The sequence below is a fragment of the Myodes glareolus genome, chromosome 3, assembly GCF_982192425.1.
Source record: "Myodes glareolus chromosome 3, mMyoGla1.1, whole genome shotgun sequence".
Lineage (NCBI taxonomy): Eukaryota > Metazoa > Chordata > Mammalia > Rodentia > Cricetidae > Myodes > Myodes glareolus.
The window spans coordinates 14,627,916-14,654,799 of NC_142028.1; the positions used below are offsets into that span (position 1 = coordinate 14,627,916).

Here is a 26,884-nt window from a genome sequence, read left to right on the forward strand (position 1 = left end):
CAGTTGCCTAGACCAGCCAGACAATCAATCCCCTAGGATCCTCCAGTTTAGGACTTCGAGTACTGGGATTGCAGGGATTGCTGGACCTGGCTTTTTATGGGTGCTGCAACCTGAACTCGGGTCCTCTTGTTTGCAGGGCAAGCATTCCACCCACTGAACCACCTTCGCAGCACCAACTTTCTTTTAAATGAGAGACATATTTGTGTGAAAGCTATATCAAAGAAGATATAGAAATTCAAAGTTCATTACAAAAAGCTGGATATCATTAGTCCTTAGGGAAATGCAAAAGCCATCAACAATGGACACTGATGCCAATCTACCATCTTCAGTGTTGACTATGATGTGAACGGTTTAGAGCATTCATAGACGTATGATGACAACGTGAAATGTCACAAAATGTAAAGGTCTCAAAAACAATTTGTAAACTTCTTATGATATTAGATATACAGGTATCACAAACCCCAGCCATTCCACTCCTAGACATTTCCCTACAGCGAGTGAATGCCCATATCTGTGCAAACACTTGAACAGCAATGTTTGTATTAGCTATGAGCTAGAAAAATATCTATTAACAGAAAAATAATGAATGAATAAATAGTGAAAGTTTATATAATGGACCCTACTTGTTAGTAAAAGGGAATGTCCTGATGAGGCAGGACGAGGGAGTAGTGGATGCAGGTGAATGGGGAGGGGACAATGGTAGATGGGGAGTAAACGGGGCTGAATGGGGGGTTGGGGTTGATGGAGGAACAGATGGGAAAGTGGATTAGAGGAGTGTGTGGAAGTGAACAGAAGGGGGCCTAGCAACAGTGGTTGGATGGGAAGTTGGTAGAGTGTAGGTAAAGATGTACAGTAAGCTGTGGGTGCAGATAAGATGGGTGAGAAGTGATCATGGGGAAAATGGGGTCAGATAGCAGTTGGAAGGGGTAGGTGGAGAAGTGTGAGCATGGATATGGTAATGCATAGGGCTGGATGGAGGTGGATGAGGGTATATAAGGGACCAGATGGGAAATAGTTGCTTCTGGGTAGTGAATGAATGGGGTGAGTGGAAGTCGGGTGGATGGTGGATAGCAATGATCGGTGATAGGTATGAATGGAGGCATACAGGAAATGAAGATAGATAAGATGTGGATTATGGGCAGTTCAGGTGGATAAGGATGGATGGGCTACATGGTTGGGGAGCTGGACAGAGTATAGATGGGGTTTTAAAAGGGTGGATGCAGGGGCGTGGTGGGTGGATGTGGGTTTGATGAGGCACAGTTCTATGGGGCAAATAGGATATTATGTTGTATATATGGCAAATAAACAATGGAGCAGGGTGTGGAAGAGAGTATAGATGGTGGGTGAAAGGGTATTGAGGGATAAGCAAGACAGTTGGAGGGGTGAATAATGATGCATAGTGAAAGAAAACACGTGTGTGCGTGCATGCGTGTGTGTGTGTGTGTGTGTGTGTGTGTGTGTTGTGGGTCAGAGTCGGGATGTGTGGAGGGCCAGTATATGGAGTGGGTGGAAGCAAAGTGCATGACAGGTAACCAGTATTGGAGATGTGCAGTGGGGTTGTGCAGGGGGGTATTGATGAGTGTGATGGAGAGTATGGAGGGGTGTGAGCTGGAGGACAGGGCATGGGGAAGGGGCTGGTGTTAGTTCCATGGTGGAGCAGTATAAGCATAGGGGTTATGGAGGGGCAGTGCATGAGGTAGGTGGAGGAAGTGGCGGCTGGGAGGTTAGAGGGATTGTGGATAAGGGATACGGACAGAGGTGAAAGGGGTTTGTGAAGGAGAGTGATGGGATATGAAGTCAGTGGAAGGGAATGGTCAGGGAGAGTAGGGAAGGCAGTGGATAGCAGTTTGATGGCTGGGGTTGTTTGTTGGCGGGAGCAATAGGGTATGGAAGTGGTGTGGGAGGGAGTGTAAGATGTATCAGAAAGTGGTAGGTAGAAAATAGGTGGAAGGTGAAGGGGGCTTTGGAGTAGAAGGGAACTCGGTTGTCAAGGGTGACTGACAGGAAGGTGATAGGAAGGGTGTGGGTGGGAGATGGTGACAGTGTGTGGTGTGGATGTGTGTGGTTGAGGAGGTAAGGTGGAAAAGGGGGCTGGGTGGTGGTGGTGCACGCCTTTAATCCCAGCACTCAGGAGGCAGAGGCAGGCAGATGTCTGTGACTTCGAGGCTAGACTGGTCTTACAAGAGCTAGTTCCAGGACAAGCTACAGAGAAATGGTGTCCCAAAAAGAGGGGGGGTAGTGGATGTGTGGTGGGGGGTTGTAGGGGTGTGAAGGAAATGTTGTGTAAGGAAATGTCACGGAAGGTGGTATAGAAAAAGTAGCAGGGGTATATAGAGGGAATGTGGATGGGAATGTGTGAGGAGGGAGGAGGAGGAGGGACACACACAAAGAGGAGGAGCTGTAGTAATGGAAGATAGAGGGAAGGAGGCTGTGAATGGATAGAGGAGATACAAAGGTGGGAAAGAGAGGGAAAGGGAGGAAGAGGGAAGGTAGGGGGAAGGGAAGAAGGGAGGGACAGGAAGGGAAAAGAAGATGGGAAAATAGAGGGATGATAAATGGAGGGAAGAAATATGGGGAGGAGCCAGGGATGGATGGAGAACTGGGAGGAGAGGTAAAGGAAGGAAAAGGCAGAGAGAAAAGAAAGGTAGAAGAGGAGAAGAGGGAAAAGAAAGAGAGGAAGGAAGGAAGGAAGGAAGGAAGGAAGGAAGGAAGGAAGGAAGGAAGGAAGGAAGGAAGGAAGGAAAGAAGGAAACAATCATTGGAAGTCATGGTAGGCAGACCATGAGGAACTCCCACAGACCACACCTCTGCATAGGCACACCCCGCTGAGCACAAGAACAACCTGTGACTTTTACAAAGATAGGGAATAGCTCCCCTAACCATACAATATAGCAAAGGGAAGAGGATTCCTCAGAGTTCAGTGGTATTGAGTTAACCAACGGGGGAATTTAGTCATGTAAACTCCTTAAACATCCACTATCAAAGCAAATATATGAAAGCATAATTCTAGGAGAATTTGTACAACTGAAATATAAATAATCACATAATAAAACTTCATTACAAAGGGGGCATCTGTACTTAAATGAGTAAATTGTATTGTATCGCATTGTATTGTATCGATTGCAATGTACTGTATTGTACTGAACCTCAGCACTAGATTTTTAACTTGACACGGTAGGATTATGTTATTGAATTCGAAGCCAGTAGGTTCCAATGCTAAATACAGATCCAGTGAAGGATTGGGAGGTGAGAGGAGCCTCCAAAAATGAATTGCATACTAGACTCTGTGGTAGGTAGTTTCTTCATGATACTTGTCATTAGGAAGGGAGAAGGTATTGTTCAAACCTCACCCACTCCTTTGGCTTAGTGCCTAGCCTGGGTTTTAACTGGATAATCGTGAGGTTTCTGTGTTTATCTGCACTTTGGAATATTTTGCTCTTAAATGATAGACATTTTCCAGACTGAAGGGGCACAGACTCCTGCTTAGGTGCAGTCCTCAGCTTTCACCTTCTTTAGCTGATGCTGGAAGAATAAAATAATAAAAACACGCCTAGCCCGATCCTAATTACAGAAAGCTCCTAACAGAAACCATATGTTAAGTTTTTTGTTTTTTTTTTTTTAAAAAAAAAAAAAAGAATCCACTCTCACTGCACCTATTCTAAGCAGAACATGTACACGGGGTGGTAACGTTCCTACCCTTATGAAACTACAACAAAATGCTGTTGTGTAGTCTGAATCAGGTACCTGGCACCTGTTCATATTCCATATAAGAAATAAAATACCCACAACTCAAGACTGAGAAATAACCTGGGAATTTTCTTGTCTCTCTCTCTCTGTGTGCCCAGGGCCTCCTGGTCTACGAACCTGAATGCAGCAGTTGTCTTTCTGGGAATCGCATGCATCCAGCACTCCGGGGCTGGGGCCGTAGTGGTCCTGCTTCCTTCTCTGTCTGTGTTCATGGCCCTGGTATCTCTGTACATGACGCACTGTGACCTGATCCATCAACCAGCGAAACGTAAGTCACACCTTAGGTTTGGTGGCAAGAGGGTCGGTTTCTTACCTCCTCCTTAAACTGACTACGACGTCTTTGAACTCACAGAACTGCAGGTTTCCACAGACAGAGGATGTCCCATGTCTCTGCCTTTACCCCCGCCCCCATCATCCCCTTGCGAAACCAGCTCCTGTGCTGACATTCACGGCTTCTCTGTCCTGCTCTGGCATTCACACACCATAATTGTTCTAGAATCTCATTCATCTATGTCACGACAAACATTTACATGCATAATACACATGCACAACATACATACACAATACACATTACACACTGTGTGAATGCTTATGTTAAATACTTTAAAAAAGAGAAAAAAACCTATTCTCGGTGTGATCATTGTCCACCAGGTGATGGTAGAGACAAAGTGAATTGCTTCATTTTAGTTTAAATTTGTTTATTTTTGCTTTGTTTTTTGTGACAAGATCTCATTATGTATAGCAGTTTGGCCTTGAACTCTCCATGAATTTCCACACTGGTTTTAAAGTCAGGATCTTCATGCATCCACCTCCTGAGATCTGGAACTACAGGCATGTGTCACTATGCCTGAATCCTAAATTAATTTATTTTAAAATATCTTTAAGTATATATATATAATTTCATATTTTGAAATACATGTAATTTTTCAAGTTATATGTGTATACTTAATTTTTTAATGGCAGCTTGTAAGTGCAATTGCCCTAAGAGACCAGAAGAGGGCATCCGATATCTGGTCGCCTTGGAGCTAGAGTTACAGGCAGTTGTGAACCACTTTATGGAGGCTGGGGACTGAACTCTGAGTCTCTACAAAAGCAGCAAGTGCTCTTATTCACTAAACCATCCCTCAGATTCTAAATTTACTTTTAATAAATACCTAAAAACATAAAGCAAGCATGTTGTTGAGCTATCATGTGATGTTTTAATATAGATACATATATATTGTCTGAAACGTTTAAATTAGGCTAAACACGTATCATTTCATTATGGTAAAACACTCAAAATATTTTTCTAGCTTTTTTAAATTTTAAATACAGGGACTTTGACTGGACTAGTGGTCCATACTTGCAATTTTGTCATTTGGAAGGTGTAAGCAGAATCAAGGGTTTGAGGCCAGGCTCACCTCGACCACATAAGCACGTCTGAGGCCAGACTGAGGTACATGAAACCTTGTCACAACAACAGCAACAAAAATAAATAAATAAATAAAACACACAGAATACTGCTGTTATCTATAGTCACCCTGCTTTACGACTGCACACCAGAACTTCCAGACTGTATCTGACTATAAGGCAGCACCCACGGACCAGTTTTCCCGCCTTCCCTCTATTAATCAGATTCTCAAAAGGTCTGTGATATTAACTTCAATTAATTAGATCAGTCCCACGGAGATGTTGGGACTGATCTAATGGGAGCTCACCAAGGCCAGCTAAACTGGGCCTGAACAAGCATGAGATCAATCTGGACTCTCTGTGGCTGACAATGGGGGCTGACTGAGAAGCCAATGATAATAACACTGGATTTTGATTCTACTGCATGTACCTACTTTTTGGGAGCCTAGTCTGTTTGGGTGCACGCCTTCCTAGACCTGGATGGAGGGGGGGCTTTGACTTCCCACAGGTCAGGGCACCCTGACTTCTCATACGACTGGAGAGCGAGGGGGAGGAGGAGGGAGGGAGTGGGAGGGAAATGGGAGGATGGGAGGAGGTGGAAATTTTTAATAAATAAATAAATAAAAGAAGTATAATTAATGTCTTTGTAGGCACAGGCTGCTTGTCTCTTTCCAAGCTGCTCAGATTCAAGATAATCACATAGAAATTATATTAATTGCAATATTGTTTGCTTAATCACTTAGGCATAATTATAGCTGGCCCTTACATCTTAAATTAACCCACTTCTATTATTTTATACTTTACCACAAGGTTTGTGGTTTACTGGTATCAGCACATGGGCCTCTTTCTCCTCTGGCAGATACATGGCATCTCTTTGACTCCACCTACTCTCACCTCCTCTATCTGCTTGGAATTCCCGCCTTGCCCTATTCTGCACTGTAATAGACCCAAAGCAGCTTCTTAATTAACAGAAGGGAATCCCACATCACCTCCCCTTTTCTGCCTAAATAAGAAGGCAAGTTTTAACTTTAACATAGCAAGATTACATACAACAAAACAGTTATCAGGCAAAAATTATAGTTACAATATTTATATCTACTTTATCTTTTATCAAAACTAAGGAAAACTATAGTTATAACTTTCAAATCCATCAAAGACCCCAGTAGGATATAATATTACCTAAATTAACAGAGAACTTCCAAAACTCTAGAATTGACAGAAATATCTCACTATGTGGACAGTTACCCAAAGTTCTTCTGTACTGTTGGGGCATCCATCTTTAGCCCCTAGGCCCATAGTATCTGGCAGACATTTCCATGAAGAAAGAAATTTCAAAGACAGTTCCAATTAAATTGGCAGTTTGTCAGTTACTTTCTTCAGTGTCCTGCCGAATGTCTGGCAGACTCTTTCATGAAACAGGAACTCTGAAAGACTGTTTCACCTTCTTTAGGCAACTTCAGCAGTCAGATTTCTGTGGGTTTTACATGTCCGGTTTATATAGCATAACATCAAGCAGTCCAGGCAAGAGCAATTTCTTGCCCAAATGGCTAACCAATTCCATAAGGAGCCTCTTTAATGCCCATCATCCTCTTAAAGTTGATTGGTGCTGCCCAGAACAAATGTGTCTCACTGTCATAAAAAGTCCTAAGATTTTTTAAAAATTAAATGCCATATTCTGTTAGTCTTTGAAAGGTTTGAAGAATAACTATCCATCTGGAATATATCTCTGTACAGCTAGAAAACCTAACTAACATGAGTACAAGCTTGACTATCTTTTCATCTGTATTTTTAATTATACATTATATTTTTAATACCTTAATCAAAAGTAAAAAATTTATGCATAACAAAACTGACCTTAAACCAATATCAATATCAATAAACCAAGATTCATACCAACACAAAGTATTCATCTCTATATTATATCCCCCTTTAAATGTAAATTTAAACATTCATAAACAATATTTGGGAATTTGGGCATAGTTATCTCTAAACTTCTTTCTGTTTTTTATTGGGCAAAGTAATTTTAGATGTTCACAGCAACCTTTCAGGGGATCTTAGTCCATCAAACCACATTAGTCTGGAAGGGATACACAGGTTCTTATCCTTTGTGGAAAGAAAAGCAGAACCTTTTTTACAAAGCAACATATCCTTAGATTCAAATTTTGAAGTCAAGATACTTTTAAAATATATATGTTGGGCTGTAGCCCCCATAATAAATGTCTCTCTGTAGTGAAAAATTCAAAGAAAACACAATAATAAACATAATCTAGACTCTCTGTGTATATTCCATCTTTTCGTGGCTTATTTTTCTTTACTCCTTTAACCTATGACTGTTTGTACTCTTTAATATTATAACTATCTATATTTTTCTCTCTCTCCCAAGCCTAATTACATTTATCCAACACCGTGACCCATTTACAGGTCTTTTTTAAAAATCTGAATCTGTCTTTTTTTGCCTATCTGTAATCCTTTTCTGACCAGGACTGCTTCTTAAAAATACTAAGCAGCATGGCTAGGACTAAGTCTGCTTTGCCTTTTAGCTTCACCCAATCCAAATTGGTAGAGACCCGTTCAGTGCCAGCTCTGGGAGTCATGCTCACAGCCCCATTTCCAGGCACACAACAGGTCTATGTTGCCATTAAGCAAGTTGTAGCACTCTGCTCACAAACCCCATTTAAATGTTCCATAGCCAGACCTCCTGAAAGCGTAGGAGCTCTGGCTGCACTGATGAACCAGGAAGTTGTCTCCTAAATAAGCCATGTAGCCTTCCTTGCCACTGCTGAGTCAGGAAGATCTCTTTTAAAGGAGCCATGCAAACAGCCCATTCAGGAAAAAATAAAATAGCTGCACTTGGCTCCCATTTTTGTGGTTCTAAATGCCCTCTTCTTTTTTAAAGCTTTATGTGGATGTACATTGCCAACAACAAAATGAGTGTCATTTTGTAGGCAAAGACTCCTTGTTCATTTCCCAGCTGCCCAGACCCAAAATAATCACACAGAAGCTATATTAATTACAACACTGCTTGGCCAATAGCTTAGGCACATTCCTGGCTAACTCTTATTTCTTAAGTTAACCAATTTTTATTAATCTGTGTATTGCCATGTGGTTGTGGCCTACCGGTAAAGTTTCGTCCAGTGTCTGTCTCTTCCAGTGACTACACAGCATCTCCCTGATTTCACCTACTTTCTCTGCTGTCTCTGCTTGGAATCCCTGCCTTGTTGCATTCTGCCCTGATGGTAGGCCAAAGAATCTTCTTTACTAACCAATGGTAATAAGACATATTCACAGCATACAGAGGGAAACCTAACATCATATCTTGACTTTTATAGTCACGGTATCTACTGACTTCTCTTATGTTCCCCCATTAAAGGGGAAAATTAGGTCTGTACTATATTCAGAAGGTCCTTCAGGCCTTGCAAAGCAGATTTCCATACTACTTTTTCTTCTCAAAATACTGAGTTTCTGTATTCACTGCCCACTGCTTTCCCCCATCACTTCTCAAAGATGGCAGTAACCGGCTTACTACTTCCGGTTTCATTCCTGGGTTTTAATTTACTTTCTAATGTTCTTATGTGATTTCATAAGTTTAATGTAAGCCTATGTTTATTATTTTTTATTTTGTAGCCTCTGGTTTTGGCATCATATTAATATACAGTATTTGTCTGTTTATGAATAATTCCTTCTCAGCAGATCCCCTCAAGTGTCACACATGTGGAAGCACGAAAGCATTTTCTTCATTTCAAGACTGCATAATACTCCAGAGTACCTAACATATCATCTAACATGTCATCTGCACAATACTCCAGTGTACCTAACTTATCATCTAACATGTCATCTGCACAATTCTCCAGAGTACCTAACATATCATCTAACATGTCATCTGCTCAATACTCCAGAGTACCTAACATATCATCTTACATATCATCTGCACAATTCTCCAGAGTACCTAACATATCATTGTTGGTGATTTTAGACAGATGACACAGGCTTAGAACTCACTATGTAGTCAAGGATGCTCTTGAACTACTGATCCTTCATCACCCAAATGCTTGGATTATGAGTATGTGGCTCAACACAAAACACCCTTTTTATACATTCATCTGTTACTGGACAGCTCACAGAATACACCTCTTACCTAATGCAAACACTGCTGTTTACACATGTGCAGACACCTTCAGAGTCATGTCCCTCCACCAGAACCACATGCCTTGAAGTTGATCTCTTCCTCTTTTAATGTCTGGGGGCGCTTCTTGCTGCTTTCCTCAACACCTGCATCTCCTACGCTCCCATCCTTAGAACACAGAAATTCCTCACACACTCTCCATACTTTATCAGCACTAATAGTCTTCTTTTACTTTTAATTGTAGTCATGTTGATGGAAGTGAAGTGATGTCTCTTCGTGATTTTGAATGGCATTTCCCAAATGATGAATGACACAATCTTATCAATGTTTATCAGCCAGTCACTTTTATGTACTGTTTGATAAATTATCTATTCAGGTCTTCTGTTCATTTTTAAAACTGGGACATTTGCACCTAGTTGTTATCAACCTGTGGAAGTCTGTTATAACCCAAATATTAACCTTATACTGGATGTGTAAATTATAGTCGGTTTCTTCCATTTAACACTTTGCCTTTTTGCTCAATTCACACTGTTTCCTTTCACATGAAATTTTTAACCATTACCCTAACAATCTCTCTCTCTTTCTCTCTCTCTCTCTCTCTCTCTCTCTCTCTCTCTCTCTCTCTCTCTCTTTGTGTGTGTGTGTGTATGTGTGTGTGATTTAGATGTCATTTCCAAAAGTACAAGATCACAAAGACTTTCTTCTTGTTTTTTTTTTTAAGAGTTTGATGATTTTAGGTCTTTAATCTATTTTAAGTTAATGTCTTGCCTATAGTGTGAGGTAAATGTCCATCCCCATTTTTTGTATATGGATGTTCATGTTCCTCATCTCACTTTCCTTCTGTGGAATATCAATACCTTGTTTGGATCATTTAGTGATCTATTTGGTTTCAGGAACTTATATTTCTGTCTTTGGACAAAAGCTACACATTTTCTTTTATTTCTTTCTTCTTTCTCTTTCTTTCTTTCGTTCTTCCTTTCTTTGTTTGGTTTTGAAGGTTTTGGGGGTTTTTGTTTTGTTTTGTTTTGTTTTTGAGACCAGGTTTCTCTGAGTAATAGCCCTGATTGTCCTGGAACTTGCTTTGTAGATCAGGTTGGCATCCAACTCACAGAGCTCTACCTGCCCCTGCCTCCCAGGTACTAGAATTAAAAATGTGCGCCATTATGCTCGGCTATGAGAACTATACATTTTTCTATCACTGTTGCTCTGTAATGTGCTTTGAAATCATAAAATATCAGACATTCAAATTTGTTTTGAGTTATCCACACTATTTTGACTATTCAAGGGAACTTGAGATCCCTTACAAGTTTAAGGACTTTTCCCCTGTTCTGTACACACACACATACACACACACACACACACACACAGAGAGAGAGAGAGAGAGAGAGAGAGAGAGAGAGAGAGAGAGAGAGAGAGAGAGAGAGAGTTAATAGGATCTCTTTGACTTGAATTAACATTCTAACCCATATAATCACATTGATACTGTCTCCTTAACTTTTTTTTAAGAGCAATCATTGTGAGGATCCAAGTTCACAACCAGGTTTTTACCATTAATTCTGCAGACACCAAAAAAAAAAGAAAAAAAAGTCATAAGAGAGCATTGGATCTTCTGGAACTGGAGATAGAGGTGGTGCTGGGCCTCCAAACCTGGAAAACCCATATTCACTATAAAAGTAGCAAGCACTGTCAACTGCTGAGCCTTCTTTCATCCCCATCATTTTAAATTCTGGAATTCTGCTAAATTTACCAATTAGTTCTCACAGATGTGTGTGTGTGTGTGTGTGTGTGTGTGTGTGTGTGTGTGTGTGTAATGTCCATTTAAGATCTTTTCATCTGAGAATAGTATTGTTTTAACTTTTTCCTTCCTTCCTTCCTTCCTTCCTTCCTTCCTCTCTCACTTTCTTTTTTGTTCTTTCTTTCTCTCTTAGTCAAATGACTCAAAGCTATAGTTGCTTCATTGTGTTCAATAACAATGTCACTATGGACATCTTTGCTCTGTTTCTGACCTAAGAAAAAGCCTTCACTCACACTCATGGATGGTTAGCTGTAGGTTTTTTTACATACACTTTTTATTATGTTGTGGTGGTTTTCTGCTCTTCCCATATTTCCATATTTTCAAGAGGTTTTATAACTCAAGGGCACTACATTTTGCCAAAAGTTTTCCTGCATTATTGAAATGGTGGAGTTCTTCCTTCCCTCCCTCCCTCCCTCCTTCCCTTCCTTCCTTCCTTGAAGGCATAATTAAACAGGTCCACAAGAGCCTGAAATAAAGGATAACAAGTGTGTACTGATTTGGGGAAAAACTCACAATAAAGGTAAAGAACCACTATCCACTATAGATGCAGGAAGCTGTGACCTGAACTCTGACCACCTACCAAAAGAGAGCAAAAAGTGGCAAGTATGCTTCCTGTCTGTGCTTCTAGTACTCAGACCATGACCTTATAGGCTCTTATCCAAGAGGTTATTGGCTGGATGAATTCCCACAGCACTTTTTTTGCCCTTTATCTTGTTAAAGCAATCTATATTATTTTTAGAAGTTGAGCCATCTTTGCATTATAGATATGAATTCCCCTTGTTGTGGTATACAGTCCTCTTAGTATGTTCTCAAGTGTGGCTTCCTGGTATTTTACTTAGGGCTTTTGCATTAATATTTAACGGGGATTATTTTAATGCTTAGTTCTGTTTTCTTGTTGCACCTTCATATGGTTTTGGTATCAGGTTAATTCAGCACCTCACAGAACATTTTAACATTCTGTATCCTTTTAAATTTCTCTATCGAGTTTGTAAAGATTGGCATTAGGTTGTTATTAATTCTTCAAGTGCTTGGTAGAACACCCTCCCCCACATCTTGGGCTTTTCTTTACTGATATTTCCTATTCCTGATTCTTCCTCAGACTCCTCCCTGATTACAAGATATTTCAAGTTTCTTCTCTATGACTTAGCTACATCATCTCATGTGTTTCCAAGAACTTGAGCCACTTTCTCTTGGTCATACATTTTGCTGTCACTCAGTTGCTTACAGCATTGTCTCTCTTACTTCTGTGACAAAAACTTTAGTATGGTTTTACTGTGTCTTTCACTTCCAGTTTTGGCTATCACTATTTTCTCTCCCACCCCTTCATGATGCAGAAAGATTTGTCTGTTTCTGGTATTTACAGGAGCAAAACTTGGTTTCCTTGGGCTTTGTTTTGTTTTCTATCATGTTTCTCTTCTGTTGTCTTTACTTCTTTCCTTCATCTGACATTAGGTTTACTTTGCTCTTATTTCTTTAGAGTCTTGAAGTGCCAGCTTAGGTTATGAGACATTTCTTCCTTTCCAGTGGCCATAGACTTTATCCTCAGTGCTCTATTTGCTACCATTTGTCGCAAAACCTTTTTTTTAACATTCTTTTATTTCTTTTCTGTTTGTTTACGAGAGGATAGTCTTGTAGGCCCGCTTATTAATGTTAAGATTTCACTCTCTCGTATATGTATTCACCCATGAAAAAAAATCACTATGATAAAAATCTACATATTGTTTCTAATATATAGTATGCATTTTAATCACAGTTCATGTATTATTTTCTATTCATGTTAGTTCTACTAGGGGTGTAATTTTTTGTTTTGGGATTTTTGTTAGTTTGTTTGTTTGGTTGGTTTTGGTTTTTCAAGACTGGTTTTCTCTGTGCAATAGCCCTAGCAGTCCTGGAACTAGCTGTGTAGATAGGTTTAATTTTATAAACAAATTTATCTGCCCTCTCTTTTGTTTCTTGTACCACATTCTGAGATGTGGTAGAATAAGTCGGATTTTTTTTAACTTTGGATTTGTAAAATGCTTTCTTTTAGTTTTAGTATTGTGATTTTTGACTTTGAACTACTGGAAATGATATTCAGACAGATTTTATGAATAAACACATCTTCTGTCAATATTACTATCAAGTTATTCCAGTCTCACTTACTAGAACGTCCCCGTTTTTGACCTTGCTTGGATAAGTCTTCTTCATTGCATCTTGAATTGTGACAATTTCCATTGTTCCCTTTATCAGGCTTTCTGTTTGTCGTGCTTAACCCTGCCTTCTTTCTGACCTGTTCCTGCCTCTCCTGTTCGGCTGCATAGTCCCCAGCATAGAAAACATCATGAGCTGCTCTATTTACGAATGTCACTCACCAATGTCACCCCGTCCATCATTGTCACTCAGCGGCATCATTCTCTAGTGTCACTCCCCAGCATCACACACCTTAGTCACTCATTGGCATCATTCTCCAGTGTCACTCCCCAGCATCACTCCGCGAGTCACCTTATTTCTGCCATGTGCCTGTGAGGCAGGTGGAGAAGGCGGCATCACTGCTTTGTAGACTAGGCTCCGTGCACTGCATCTGTACTCCTGGCACACCTAAGTTTACTATTTCCATTGTTCTTACCAACTTGTTCAAACTGTCTTTTCAGGGCCAGAATTAGAGACTCCTATGTTTCATATACTCGATATTGAAAAGGCTCAGGGTTTGTTATTCACCAGAGTGCAGAGCAAATATCCAAAAGGATGAGATGACTTTCTTATTTTCTTATGACTAAAACCTCACAGAAGTTAGCAGAAGTGAAGTCAGAGCTCTGGAGTCTGTGGGCCTTCACGTCATGGTACATGCCATCCTGGTAACCAACGAGCAGTGTCCATATTCAGAAAGATATCCTGTTGATCTCAAACACCAAACAAATAAGAGCAACATAAAATGGGTACGGGGGGAGAGTTGATTTGGGAACTACCTTGGCATTTTCTATATTGTCTAACTACTAAATAATTTTGTGCTTTTGTTGATAATGTACATACACATAAATACATATACATGGGGGGTGCTATCTCAATGGTATTTCTAATTGCCTAAAATATACAAGGTCCTGGGTTCAATTCTCAAGCACTATGAGAGATGGAGGGGGATGAGCATCAACATGGGACATATCTACAATCCCAAGATTTCAAACTCTAGGCCAGCCTGGTGTCTCAGACACACAAACAAGGAAAGCGTGACAAATGAACACACACATATCCAACAATGTATTTTCACATTTTCCAACGAGCGAGGCAATAGGTGTCCATTTACTTCTCCACCTCCTATCTGAAAATATGTTTATCTGAGTAAAGAAATACACTCCTTCAAGTCATCCATTGCAACTGCAATTCTCACCTACCTAGTGGAGTCCACAAGTTGCACGTTTTATCATATGGCAAGGTAATTCTCTTTCTCTACTTATTACTAAGAAAACAATTTCATACATTGCAAGACTACAATTAGCCTAGAGGATACACCTCAGTGACGTATCCACAAAAGTCTTTCTATACGATGGCTGTGGAAATGGGTGCTTTTGTTTTTTCCTTTGATGGTTTTGTTTGTGGTTTCTGCTTTCCTGGATCACCCAATGATTGTGAGGTAAAACTCCATCTTTTCCCAGCAAAGGATATAACCCTTATTTTGGTTTCTTCCTCTCTGATGACTAAATTGGAAATCTCTCCAAGCTATAATTCAAAGCCATAGGTGACCTTAAAGAAATGGTTTTTCTCCATGCTACCTTTTATCTTAAGGTAACTTTTCAGATGTGGACCGTGCCTCCCATTATGCTTAGCTGTCAAGCAAGCCCTTCATTTGCATTTCTTCCCACTGCTATAATTTTGAGAACTGGCAGGTGACCAAAGGAGAAAAAAAATATGCCTCTACCATGCAGAGTGCAATGTAGGCGGTTTTTTTAATTATAATTAAGTACCATAGATATTCATGATTAGATCAAGGTCAGAGGAGCAGAACGTAAGAGCCAAGGACTTAAAGGTACAAAGAGGAAAATGGCTTCCTAAAACTTTTTTTTTTAAGTAGCAATAGGTGTCATCCTTGGGTTTTGCAATAAAATATTTAAAATGGCTCATGTGTTTTATCTTCTAAAGTGCACAGCCGTTGTGTGTGTCCTGGGCATTTAAGCCAGAGCTTCATATCTCAACTGAATCTTCATTCCAGACAGAGGTTTTTGTTACTGTTAATTTTTTTGTTTGTTTATGGGAATTTTTTGTTTGTTTGTTTTGTTTTGTTTTTTCTTTCTTTCTCCTCACTTCCCTTTTCTGCCCTGGGTGCACAAAAACAATCTAAGAACTACAATGACAATGGAATTCTCTTAAATGCTGAGTGTCCATGACACTCGCAGTTATTTGGACAACAGATATGAGCTTTCTATTAAGCCTAATTGATTAATCCATAGAGGTGGCGCAGCATGCATATGTAGGTTATTTTAACAGTGGGAACTCCAATGATGGGAACAGTTCCCCATGCCCTAGCAACACGTTGTCTGCCAGCTTCTTTTTCTGACTGACTTCTTGAGACTGCTCTGCCAACCAGCTAGGATTTGCTCATGCTGAGCTCCTTCCCTCTTTCACCTATAGCACATCTTGCCTTTGGTTCTCCTCTTCAGTCCTTCGGCCCCTTCCCCGCTTACGTAGCCTGATGACAACTGAGGTCCAGGATTCCTTTTGGGAACCATACCTCTTCTCTATCCATGCCTTCCTCTTCCAGTGTCCCCAAGCCCCAGCCCTTAGCAGTACCCACAGGCCTCTCAGATCCACATCCACCTCTTTTCCAGCCTTGAAAAGTACATCACTTTTTATTTGACTTTTATACTTGGTGATCAAGTGGTGTTTCAAATGTGAACCCAACCCAACTCCCAGTTCATCCAGCTACAAACTCTCTCCCTCCCTCTATCCCTCCATTCATCCCTCCCTTTCTCCCTCCCTCCCTATCTCTTCCTCTCTCTCTCTCTGTCTCTGTCTCTTTCTGCCTCTGCTTCTGTCTCTTTCTTTCCCTCTCATCTTACTACATAGCCCTGGTTGGCCTGGAACTCACTACGTAAACCAGAGTGCCTGTGAACTCACAGAGATCTGCCTCCCATTGCCTTCCAAGTGCTGAAATTAAAGGTGTGCCCCACCATGCCTAGCTCACACTAAATTCTTGTAACCTTCATGATTTGTCACCAACATCCCACTGTTCAAGGTGAAATGCAGCCATCCTCCACTCTACTCCTCTCTCCTGTTTCCTTGCCGTCCACATCACCACTACTTTCTGTCTGGTTTCTGCTTTCCTATCTCATCCCCAGAAATCTATCAGCCATCAGCTTCAAGGGTTACTTTTTCTTTTACCATTTATTTTTCAGTTCTAAGAAGCAAGCTCAAATCCTCATACATGTTAGATGAGCCTTCTATGACTGAGTAACAAATCAGGCCCCAGAGTAGCTTTTTTGAAGTTAATTCATTTAAAATATATATAACAAAATAAAATATAATAAGATAAAACAAAAACTATCACATCAAAGTCAGACAAGACAAAAATAGACAGACAGACGAACAGACAGAAGATGAGAAAATGATAGATAGATAGATAGATAGATAGATACATACATACATACATACATACATACATACATACATAGACACATAGATAGATACATAGATAGACAGAAGGCAAAAGAATCAGAGACCCACTCATTCATAGCACACTCAGGAATCCCATAGTGTACACACAGAGGAGCTGGTACAGACTTATGTAGGCCCTGTGCATGCTGCCATAACCTCTGCAAGGTATGAGCTTTGCTTATGTTCATTCAGAAGACCTTGCTCTCCTGGTGTCCTCCATCCCCATTCTCTCTGCCTGGTACGCTCTTTCTACCTCCCCTTCCACTGGCTACCCTGAGCTCCAGGAGAGGGATCTGATAGAGACATCCCATTTAGGGCTGAGTGTTCTAAGGTTCCAGAGTAGTTTTTTAAAATGTGGGTTATACACTATCTCTCTCCCACTTCCAACCTCATAGTGGTTTCTAACCCTTCGGAGGGTGGACTATACGTCCCTCCCATAGTCTGTGTAGTCTGGCCTCTATCAAGCATTGAACTTTATCTTTTACCATATTCTTCTCATTAGTTCCTCCCCACTCAGAACTTCGATTGCTGCTCACAATATCACAGCTCACCTCTACTGGCCTGTTTCCTCCAGGTGATGTTGCTTGCTCCCAGTCCTCAGTCCTCAGTTCATACGTCAACACCTTAGGAAATGTCTACATGCCACTCCATGCCATCCCTAGTAGGTTTCTATCATATCTACCCATTGCATTGCTACCACACTCATGTAAGGAGTTCCCTACTCACAATGTCTCTGGGAGCACCAAGAAGACTTGGTGGGCTTGTAAGAATTGCTCGCTGCCATCATGCCAAAGACAAAGAAAGCCCCTGGTTCACAGTAAATATGGAGACTGACTGTATGATCTTGCCCTCACTTCATGGAGATGCATTGGGTGCTTTCTGTGCCAGCGGGAATTTTAGAAATTATCGTCGATCATTCATTCCCTAATTTTCAACCTCTTTGAGTTTATTCATTTTGCCTCACTGTATCAGATTCATTTTTTTTCATTGAATTTATTTTCCAAAGTACTATTAGAACCTGGTCCACAGAGCAATGCTGCTGGCCTGAGAATCATCGCTACTATGAAATAAAAAAAAATACAGTGGAAGACATATGTAGAAATGCTTGTGGAAGTTACATCTGATATCTGATGGATCAAACAAGCTCCCAGGGCATATCTTTTTATATCTTTCTTATATTTAATTTTTAGTGTATTTCACACATATGTTGGCAATCTTACTTGAGAATTTTCTTTGTTTTATAAGACAGGCTCTAATAAACTTCCTGCTTCCACCTTCCAAGTGCAGGAGTAGCAGACATCTGGGAGAGTCTTCTTAACTGATTTGTCTTTTAAAAGGTTATTTTTAGTTTTGTCTATATGTCTGTAAGGCTGGGGTATGTGCACATGAGTGCAGGTGCCTTTGGAGGCCAGAAGAGGGCATCAGATCCCTGGAGCTGGAGTTACAGGCAGTTCTGAGCCACCTGTGGGTACTGGGACCCTAACCTGGGTTCTCTGGAAGAATGATAAATACTAACAAACACAAAGACATCTCTCCATCCCCAAAACTGATTTTTAACAAAGTACAATAAAACACCAATCTCAGCTATCCTTTTTTATAAATAATATGATAGCAATATTGAATCGTTTAAGAAGATTTCAGAAATCTTTAAATCATCTCTTAGAAGTAAATTCAATTTTAATCTCACAATAAAGTATGCCTGGTTTATAATAAAGTTATGGTCCATTTAAAATCCATATGTAATACAAGACCTTGAATTTTTAAACTTGGGAGAAAAGTAAAAAAAAATGTCTTTAGGAGAAAAAGAAAAAAGAATAATGACTTTCCTCCTACAAATAATTACCATTTAATGACAAAAACTGTCAGAAAACCTGGAGTCATTTGGATGAAAATGAATCATCATAACCCTGATGTCTACATAGCACTGCTTTTTTTTCAAGAATTCATCAATGTTTTAGTTACAGTTCTTATAAACACCATGACCAAAAGCAAATTGGAGGAACAAGGGTTTATTTCAGCTTACATGGACCAATAACACTCCATCACTGAGAGAATTCAGGGTAGGAAACAGGAATGGAAGCATGAGACCATGGAGGAATGCTGCTTCCTAGATTGTTCCTAGTAGCTTTCTTTCAGCACGCAGAACCATAAGCCCAGCGGCGATACCGCCCACAGAGAACTAGACTCTCCCACATCAGTCATCAAACAAGAAACCAAACGCTCCACAGTCCAGTCTGGTGGGGACACTATGTCAACTGAGATTCCCTCTTCCCAGATGCCTCTCCTTGGTGTTGTTGACATCAACCTAGCCAGCATAAACAAACAGAAAAGCAATACAAGCAAAACTGTAAGAAAATGTCAAAGTTAAGTCATTTAGCCCAGGCCTGCCCACTTTCATACTCTAGGCTTCATCATCACACACCCAGCAACACAAGCACAGCTGTAAGAAAATGTCAAGGTTGTCATTAGCCCAGGCCTGCCCATGTTCAACTCCAGACTCCATTATCACACATCCAGTTCTCATTTTACTTAAACCTGAAGTGAGCTCACTGAAATGGCTAGGAACACCTCATGATAGAGCAGTCTGTGCTCCGACAATGATGGAGCCCTTTCCTTATTACTTCTTCTCTAAGGGACACAAGTCTGGCAACACCTACGTGTTTCTGTCTCCTTAGACCAATCCTGAGCCTTCCTCTGGGCTTGGAAACAGTGGTCAGGAAGAGGTGCCAAAGCCCGTGGGTCTGAGTGGCTCTCCTGTCAGCAATTATCACGATGCTCTTCCATGTGACCTAAAGATACTTCACAGAGGCCATCAGAGAGTCACAAGTATAATCATTCTTGGTCACTACCAATTTGGGCTGGATTTGATTCAGTGACTTGAGGTGAAAGGGTACATATTCAATTACCAGGCCCCCAGCTCCTCAATTAATCAAAGGCTAACATAATCAGCCTATTACAGGTCTTACGAAAAAGATCAGATGGAATCAATATAGCCAACTTCATAGCCATAAAAAGAGATGTTCATAGATATTCCTTATTTAAACAGAACAGCCAATAGTGTGTGGCATCTAAATGAATCTGGCTAGCATTCATCTTACGTAGGATTTTCTTATGGGAAATTTGGACACAGTAAGACAACTCAAATTGTGGTTTGATTGTCCCTAGCTGACCTACTGAGAGAAACTCAGATGTTTTTTGTGAATTGTACTATTTTTCCTGTAACCAAAATTCAGTGTCTATAATTTGTGGAAAGATTTATATGGTGAAAGTGAGTATTATGGGAAAACAAAGTCACAATCAGCATGACACAGTTAGACTACACAGTGTGGCTATTTTCCTTGTCGTGGTAGCAGACACTCCTAAGAGAGACAAATTTTCTGTACAATCTAAAAATCATAAAAGAAGCTAGGGTGAAATTCAAATAACTGGGACGAGGCAACTGCTAACAACTGAGGCAATATGACTTTTCTGATGCTAAGGCATCCTCCATACCAACGCAGAGGGAAATCCTGGAAAAGTCAACTAATACAGCCTGGCTTTTCAGTAACACTGTCAACATTCATAAAGGCATTTAAAGGGTTCAACATTTAATTTTACATCTGAAATTCAAGGGTAAAATCAAAGAAAAGAATACATTCGCCTTCATCTCTGTGTCAAAATAAAAGAACCAACAGCTACCTGCCAAGTAAAATGAAGGCTATTTATATTTTACAGAATGGTCCTGGTTCCGGAGTAAAAGATGTAAAAGAATTCCCAGGTTCTCTTATTCATTAATGAGTGAAGTTAGAGACTTCTTAGAGACTCTGAAATTCTCTACTCTGCCGGTGTTTGCTGTCACTTCTTTTCTAATGTGCCCCCATTGATCTCACCTTTTTCATTTTTTTACATTGGCTGCCAGGCTGCACCCTGGGCTGGTCATCAGGAAGCTATTCTGCCCGCAGTGCCTTTGAACCCAACTCCTCAGGAGTGGGACCCTTTGACACCACTTTTGCTACCTTTCCTCCTCAGGAGTGTCAGGTCCTGATTCATGTCTGAGAGTAGCCCTCTCAGAGCTAACACATGCTGTCTCCAATGCTTTGCAGGTTGCTCGCCCGTGACTGTCTCTGGCGTGGTTTTTACGGCCCTGAAAAAATGCTGCCACCTTGGGCGAGATGGAACAAGCTGGTCAGGCCGTGCCCTGCAAATACACGGTGAACACGGCAGAGAACTCCAGGAGGAAGACACAGACCTTGTCTTCTCCACCCTCTGGCCTCTCTTCGGTTTCCAGCTCGTATACAGAATGTGCCTTATGCAGGTAAGGAGGACAGCCGACACACACCGAAGACAATAAAGCGACTTCATGTGTTTTCAGCCTGTATTAGTCACTTTTCTCATGGTTGTGACGAAATAGCTGACCAAAGTCACTTACGGGAGGCAGGACTTATCTGGGCTCAGTTTGAGGGGGTAGGGTTTGTCGCAGCGCGGAAGGACCGACAAGCATTAGATCGCTCACAGTCCGCAGACCGGAAGTGAGACTGGCTCTGGGAAAGCATGAACCCTCCTCCCATGACCCACTTCCTCCACTGCCTGAAGTTTCCTCATCCTTCCCAAACAGCACCACCATCTGCAGACCAAAGGGAGACATTCCACATACAAACCACAACACCCAAGCAGGCACTTTCAAACACATCCCGATCCTTTGTCCTACCTTCTGAACAGTGGGGGTCCCTGGTTTTAAGAGCTCAGGGTAGTCAAGCTGAAACTGTTGAGGAGACCCTGGGTGGGATCATCTCGTAGGACTGTCCGTGTCAGGCGAAAGGAGCAGATGGTATCTCAGACTGCACAGTCCTTAGAATCTCAAGACGCAGAGGCAATTCCTAAACTCCCTTTAACCAAAGATTTGAGCCTCTCCCCGACCCCATTAAATCTTTAGAAAGCAACCCGGCCTTCACTAACTCTTAGTTATGAGTAAATGATTCCCTTCCCGCTCGCATAATATCCTTCAGGGAATCAGTTCTTATGCTGGGAGCAAATAAAAGAGAAAACACTAAGCCCGAGGTGTCTTTTGTAGATGAATGTGAATTTAAACAAATTCGTGCAGCTATGGTCAAAGGTCAAGTCATAACTAGAGCAGAAGGAGACAATTGTAAGTCATTGAACAAACTGAGGACTTTCTCGGTGACTACTCCAACGTAGAGCTTAAAAACTAACGCCTGATTGTATGCATCGGTCACAGGACATTAGACGGGAAAACTTGGCCTAACTCCAGCTCCATTTGCTAAAGAAGAGGCCTGTAACGTTAAGTGATTTGATGTTGAGAGGTAGTCTGTCAGTTAACAGCAGTCAAGGAGGAGGTGGAAGAAGCAGACTCTCAGAACAGCCCATGCCTGCTCCTGTAAACCCCAGTGAGGATTTAAATGTGAGAAGCCTCCCATAGGCTCACATGTTTGAATTTTTGACCTCCACTGGGTGACAGCATTTGAGGAGGCAGAGCCTTGCAGGAGGAATTCCATCCCTGGGAGTGGATTTTGGGAGTTCCTAGCCTTGCTACATTTTCTGGTCTTTCTATGTTTCCCATGTGTAAGTGAAAGGGTGGTCAGACGGCTTTCTGCTCCTGCCACCGTGCCCAGATTCTTCCCCACTGTTCACACGCCCTCTAGAGCACTGAGTTAAAATACACCCTCTCTTTCTGAAGTAGCATTTGGCCACACAGCTTTATCCCAGCAACAGAACAGTAAACAATACACCCAGCTTAACCACTGCCTCCAAGTTAAACTCAGTCCATGGCCTGTCTTTACAACATTTGTCATTATTACATGTGTCTAAGTGCATGGTGTGGAGGGGATGTAAACATGGCTTGGTGCTCATGTAGAGGTCAGAAGACAGTAGAAGTGGGTTTTCTTCTCCTGCATTTATGTGGGTTCTGGGGATTGAACCCAAATCCCCATGTCTCTGTGGCAAGTGCCTCTATCCTTAGAGCCATCTCTTGGTGTTCTTTTTCATTTTTGTATATAGTGAAAGTTAGCACGGCTTCAATAATTTACACCATTGGGGAGAAACAAAAGAGTAGTTGGTGGTGCTTACAAATTATATGGAAGTTAAATGTCGCCGCCTACTAATAAAGTTTTATTAGAACACTGCCTGGCCAATTGGTTTGTTATATCGGTGGCTACGCATGTCCAAAGGTGGCAGAACTGAAAAGCTGCCAAAGAACCCCTGTTCAGACATCATCATCACCTGGCCCCTTACAGGAAAGCTTGTTAACCCCTGGTCCAAACAGTGCACGGGAGGAATGCAGGTGGGGAGAGTCCTCCTGGCTGTACAAAGAGTAGCAGGTCTCAAAACAACACACCGCAGAAGCCTTCCTCACTTATGCGGTCCTTGTTAAAAAGGCACCTAGACCTGAGAAATAATGCTGAGTTCCGAACTACTAAGCAGTCTGTAGCTAGCTGTAAACCCTCTGTGCCAAAACCACAAATTCCTGACTCCTTGTCTTCACGGTCGAGCAGCAACTTGTATTTCTCTCCACTCATTTGTATTTTGATGTAAATACAACACATTTTGGTAAATATGGTTTTAGTCACACCCCACATAACCTGCTTTGGTCCCCTTCCACACTTCTCTGTCCCTTTCCTCTTCCCATATAGTGCCCATCTACTTTTCTCTCTGCTCTTTCTCTCTGTACACACACACACACACACACACATACACCAGTGAACTATCTTTTTCATAGGTGAAGTGTTATTTACAGGAACATGGGTGGCTGGACAAGTAAATAAAAAGTTGGTAAGCAAAGTTTTAAGGAAATAAATGCCCATTTTACTGAAGAAAAGTTCAAGCACTTATTGATAATTTATTAATCACCACAGCTTCTTAAAGATGGCTTACAAATATTTACATTTACTTGATGGAGGACATGTATGCCTTTCATGGTCTGGGGAGTGGGAGGTCAAAGACAGCATTCAGTAGTCATTTCTCTCCCGTTACCATGTGGGTTCCTGAGATCAAACTCAGATCGTCAGCCTCAAGGGCTGGTGCCCTGACCAGCTGAGCATCTCACCAACTAGGCTTCTGGGCGTCTAATTTTATCCTCGCAGAATGTCTGCAGAGTCACTGTCATTATCACACATCAGAGACATAGCAGCTAATGTAACAACTCATGTGTATAACTACACTGCATTAGGGAGGCGGAAGCAGCAGGGTTGCCGTGGGTTCAATTCCAGCCTAGGATACATAGTGAGTTCAAGGCTAGGCTAGATACCTGGTGATACATTGAGACCTTGTTTTTAGAATAAATAAATGCCTATGGTTCCAGAGAATAGAAAGACTAAGTAACCTTGGATTTGTTCCTGTATGGCTACATGGTTGCCCTAACTCAAGGCTGACATCCAAGCCTATTACTATTACCCACAACACCTCTCTGATGCATTATGAAATATCTTGATGCAAACTATTATAGATGCCAACCTTATATAGAGTGATGTTTTGCTAGAAATTGAAAGAAAATGCTAGAGCATCCTTCTCCAGGTTGGAACTTCCATTTGGATAGGCTAAGACTAGATTTTGCTTCCAGATAAAATAATCACCAGCACGAAGACAATCAAAGCACCAGGAATAAAACATCCCAGAATTCCATATTTTAAATTTAGTGGCAAGTATTGACCTTCAGGTTCAAGACATATATTTAAAATATGTTGATATTAAGGCCGACAAGGTTGCCATTTGACATTAGGGCCACTCGAAGGTGAAAATGAATCTCTATTGACAGCAATTACTTCTGAATACTCAGAGGCCTCTGTGAAATAAAAGTATTTAAAATTTTAAATAGGGAGGATTTCAGAACTCGAGGCAGAAACAGAAATGATTTCAAGCTTTCAAGACACCACAGCCTTTTCTTGGATTAGGCAATATATTAATATCTCTTCGCTGAAGATTAATGACACATTTGCAACATTATTAAGTTAACAGGCTTCAGTGTCTGTGATTCATGCCGATAATAACTTTATTCCTATTAACAATAATTCTCATTTGAAATCAGTAACAGAAACTCGCTCTGATGCTAGGAGCCACTCAGTCTTAAACTTATTCAGCTGCCAGCACGTTTTAAACCACACATCCATCGTTCATTTCCCTCAGATTCGGGTGTGTGTGTCATAACTGCATGGAAGCAGAGCAGAAATAGCTAATGCACCCTTCACTCTTGCCGTATGAAGCTCAACCAAAGCAAGACCTGTTTATTGCCCCAAGTATCCCATTAAAAGCTGGAAGATAAATTATCATCAGAAAGTGTTGTATGCAGACAGGCAGAAGCCATAAGAAAATGTGGGCCAGCCCTGTGTCTGGGCAGATGACAAAGCAAGCGTTGCCTTTTCCCGTTGGTCAGTTGGTAACCAATGGCACTGACTCTTTCGACTCTCTTTCCAAACTCCCAGTTGGTACAACTGACAAGAGAGAAGGGGTCAGTGAGGAATTTAGCGAGAAGCTCTGATGTGGGGGTTTGAGCCGAGTGTCTCTCCTGGGGTGATGGGAAGGCAGAACTCTCCTGTCAGTTCTACTACTGTATGAAAAGCAGTTTGCAAAAGCCGTTCCTCGAGGGAGTGGCATGCAGGCCTTAACTCTGTGCCTCTCAGTGGCTTGGGTTGCTGCTGGGAATCAAAAGCATCTTATTCGCCACTAAAGACATTTAGAGAGTGTGAAGCAATGCCCATGCCATGAGCTGTATGTCTTATTTCCAGTATTGTGACTCCTCAAGGCTTGGCATATGGGAAGAGACCAGAAGCTAGTGTTAGGGATTTAATTAGCATGGGGGTTTCCAGTTATCATGTGGGTTTCCTTAAATAATAAAAAGGTTTTGTGATCTATTGAGACTATAAGGTGCAGCAAAGGAGATTTAAGGAGTCTGCCATCTTTTGTATTAATATAGAGACCTGTTCCATACAGCGTCTGTTGAGGTGAGCTAATGTATCAGTCACTTCTCTCTCTCTCTCTCTCTCTCTCTCTCTCTCTCTCTCTCTCTCTCTCTTTCCTTTCCTTTTTTGATATTTATTTATTTATTTTATGTGCATTAGTCTTTTGCCTGCATGTATGTCTTTGTGAGGGTGTCAGATCCCCAGACTGGAGTTTCAGACAATTGTGAGCTGGGAATTGCACCGGGTCCTCTAGAAGAGCAGTCAGTGCTGTTATCCACTGAGCCATCTCTCCAGCCTTTCAGTGACCTGTCTCATCACTGTGATAAAATACCTGGCACAGCTCAAAGGAGGAGGGGCTCATTTTGACTCCCAGTTCAAGAAGGGGCACAGTATTATGACAAAGAGGTCAGGGGGCAGTTGGCTGCATTGCCTCTGCAGTCAGAAAACTTCGACCAGACAGGAGATGGAGACAGTCATCAGACCTCAAATCCCACCCCGAGTTGCGCATTTTATCCAGTTAGCATCCCAGTCTTGAGAGATTCACAACCTCCCAAAACATCACCATGCTCTGGGCACCAACTGTCCATGAGCATCTTTCTTTGGGGGACTGGACATTTCACATGGAAAACCACAACAATTGGCACAGCAGAATCATTTTAAAAGTAACAGGGCTGAAGAGAGATGGACCAGCCATAAAGAACATTTGTTGCTCTTGCAGAGGACTTGAGTTCAACTTCTAGCCCCCATGTGGCACCTTACGGCCTTCTGTAATTCCAGTTCCAGAGGGATCCGGTGCCCTCTTTGGTCTGTCAGTAACTGTATGTACATTGTACACTGACAAACATGCAAGCAAAAAGCCCGTCCATACACATAAAGTGTCGATGGAAGCTGTTAAACAGAAGTCACAGCACGGAAAAGTTGGCTTGTGTTTCTTCTTGTTGCTTGACTGAAGCTAGAAACAAAACCCTTGTGGGAAGCTCGCAGAGAGAGCCTACAGTGAGCAATGTGTCTCCATTGTTCCTTTCTCAGAAAAAAAAAATAAATAAATGCTGTTTTGTTGCCAACCTAGATGGCTTTTAGAAATTCTATTCTAGGCCCTCCTCTTTGCTTCATCAGAGTGAAAGCAGATGCCCTTTCTCACTTTCTCGTGAGTTTTGCTCTAATGTTCGTGAAAACTTAGTCCATTTGAGTATGGAGAATTTATGAAACTTGATTCCTTACCTGTGGCTTTCATAACAAAGTCATGAAGTTGAACTAAATGTAAAAGCAAAGTCCTCGCAATGAGTAGCATTGCCACTGGGCCGAGCATGGCCTCTG

General features: G+C 41.4%; 1 protein-coding gene across 1 annotated transcript in view; it reads left to right on the forward strand.

The window, feature by feature from the left end:
- The window catches only part of Slc15a5 (solute carrier family 15 member 5), a 108,594-nt gene that overhangs the window by 17,179 nt on the left and 64,531 nt on the right, over positions 1-26,884 (forward strand). Inside the window, exons 3-4 of the mRNA XM_048432855.3 lie at positions 3,846-4,015; positions 20,762-20,973. Of these exons, the coding sequence (XP_048288812.3) occupies positions 3,846-4,015; positions 20,762-20,973 (382 nt within the window). The remainder of the gene's footprint in view (positions 1-3,845; positions 4,016-20,761; positions 20,974-26,884) is intronic.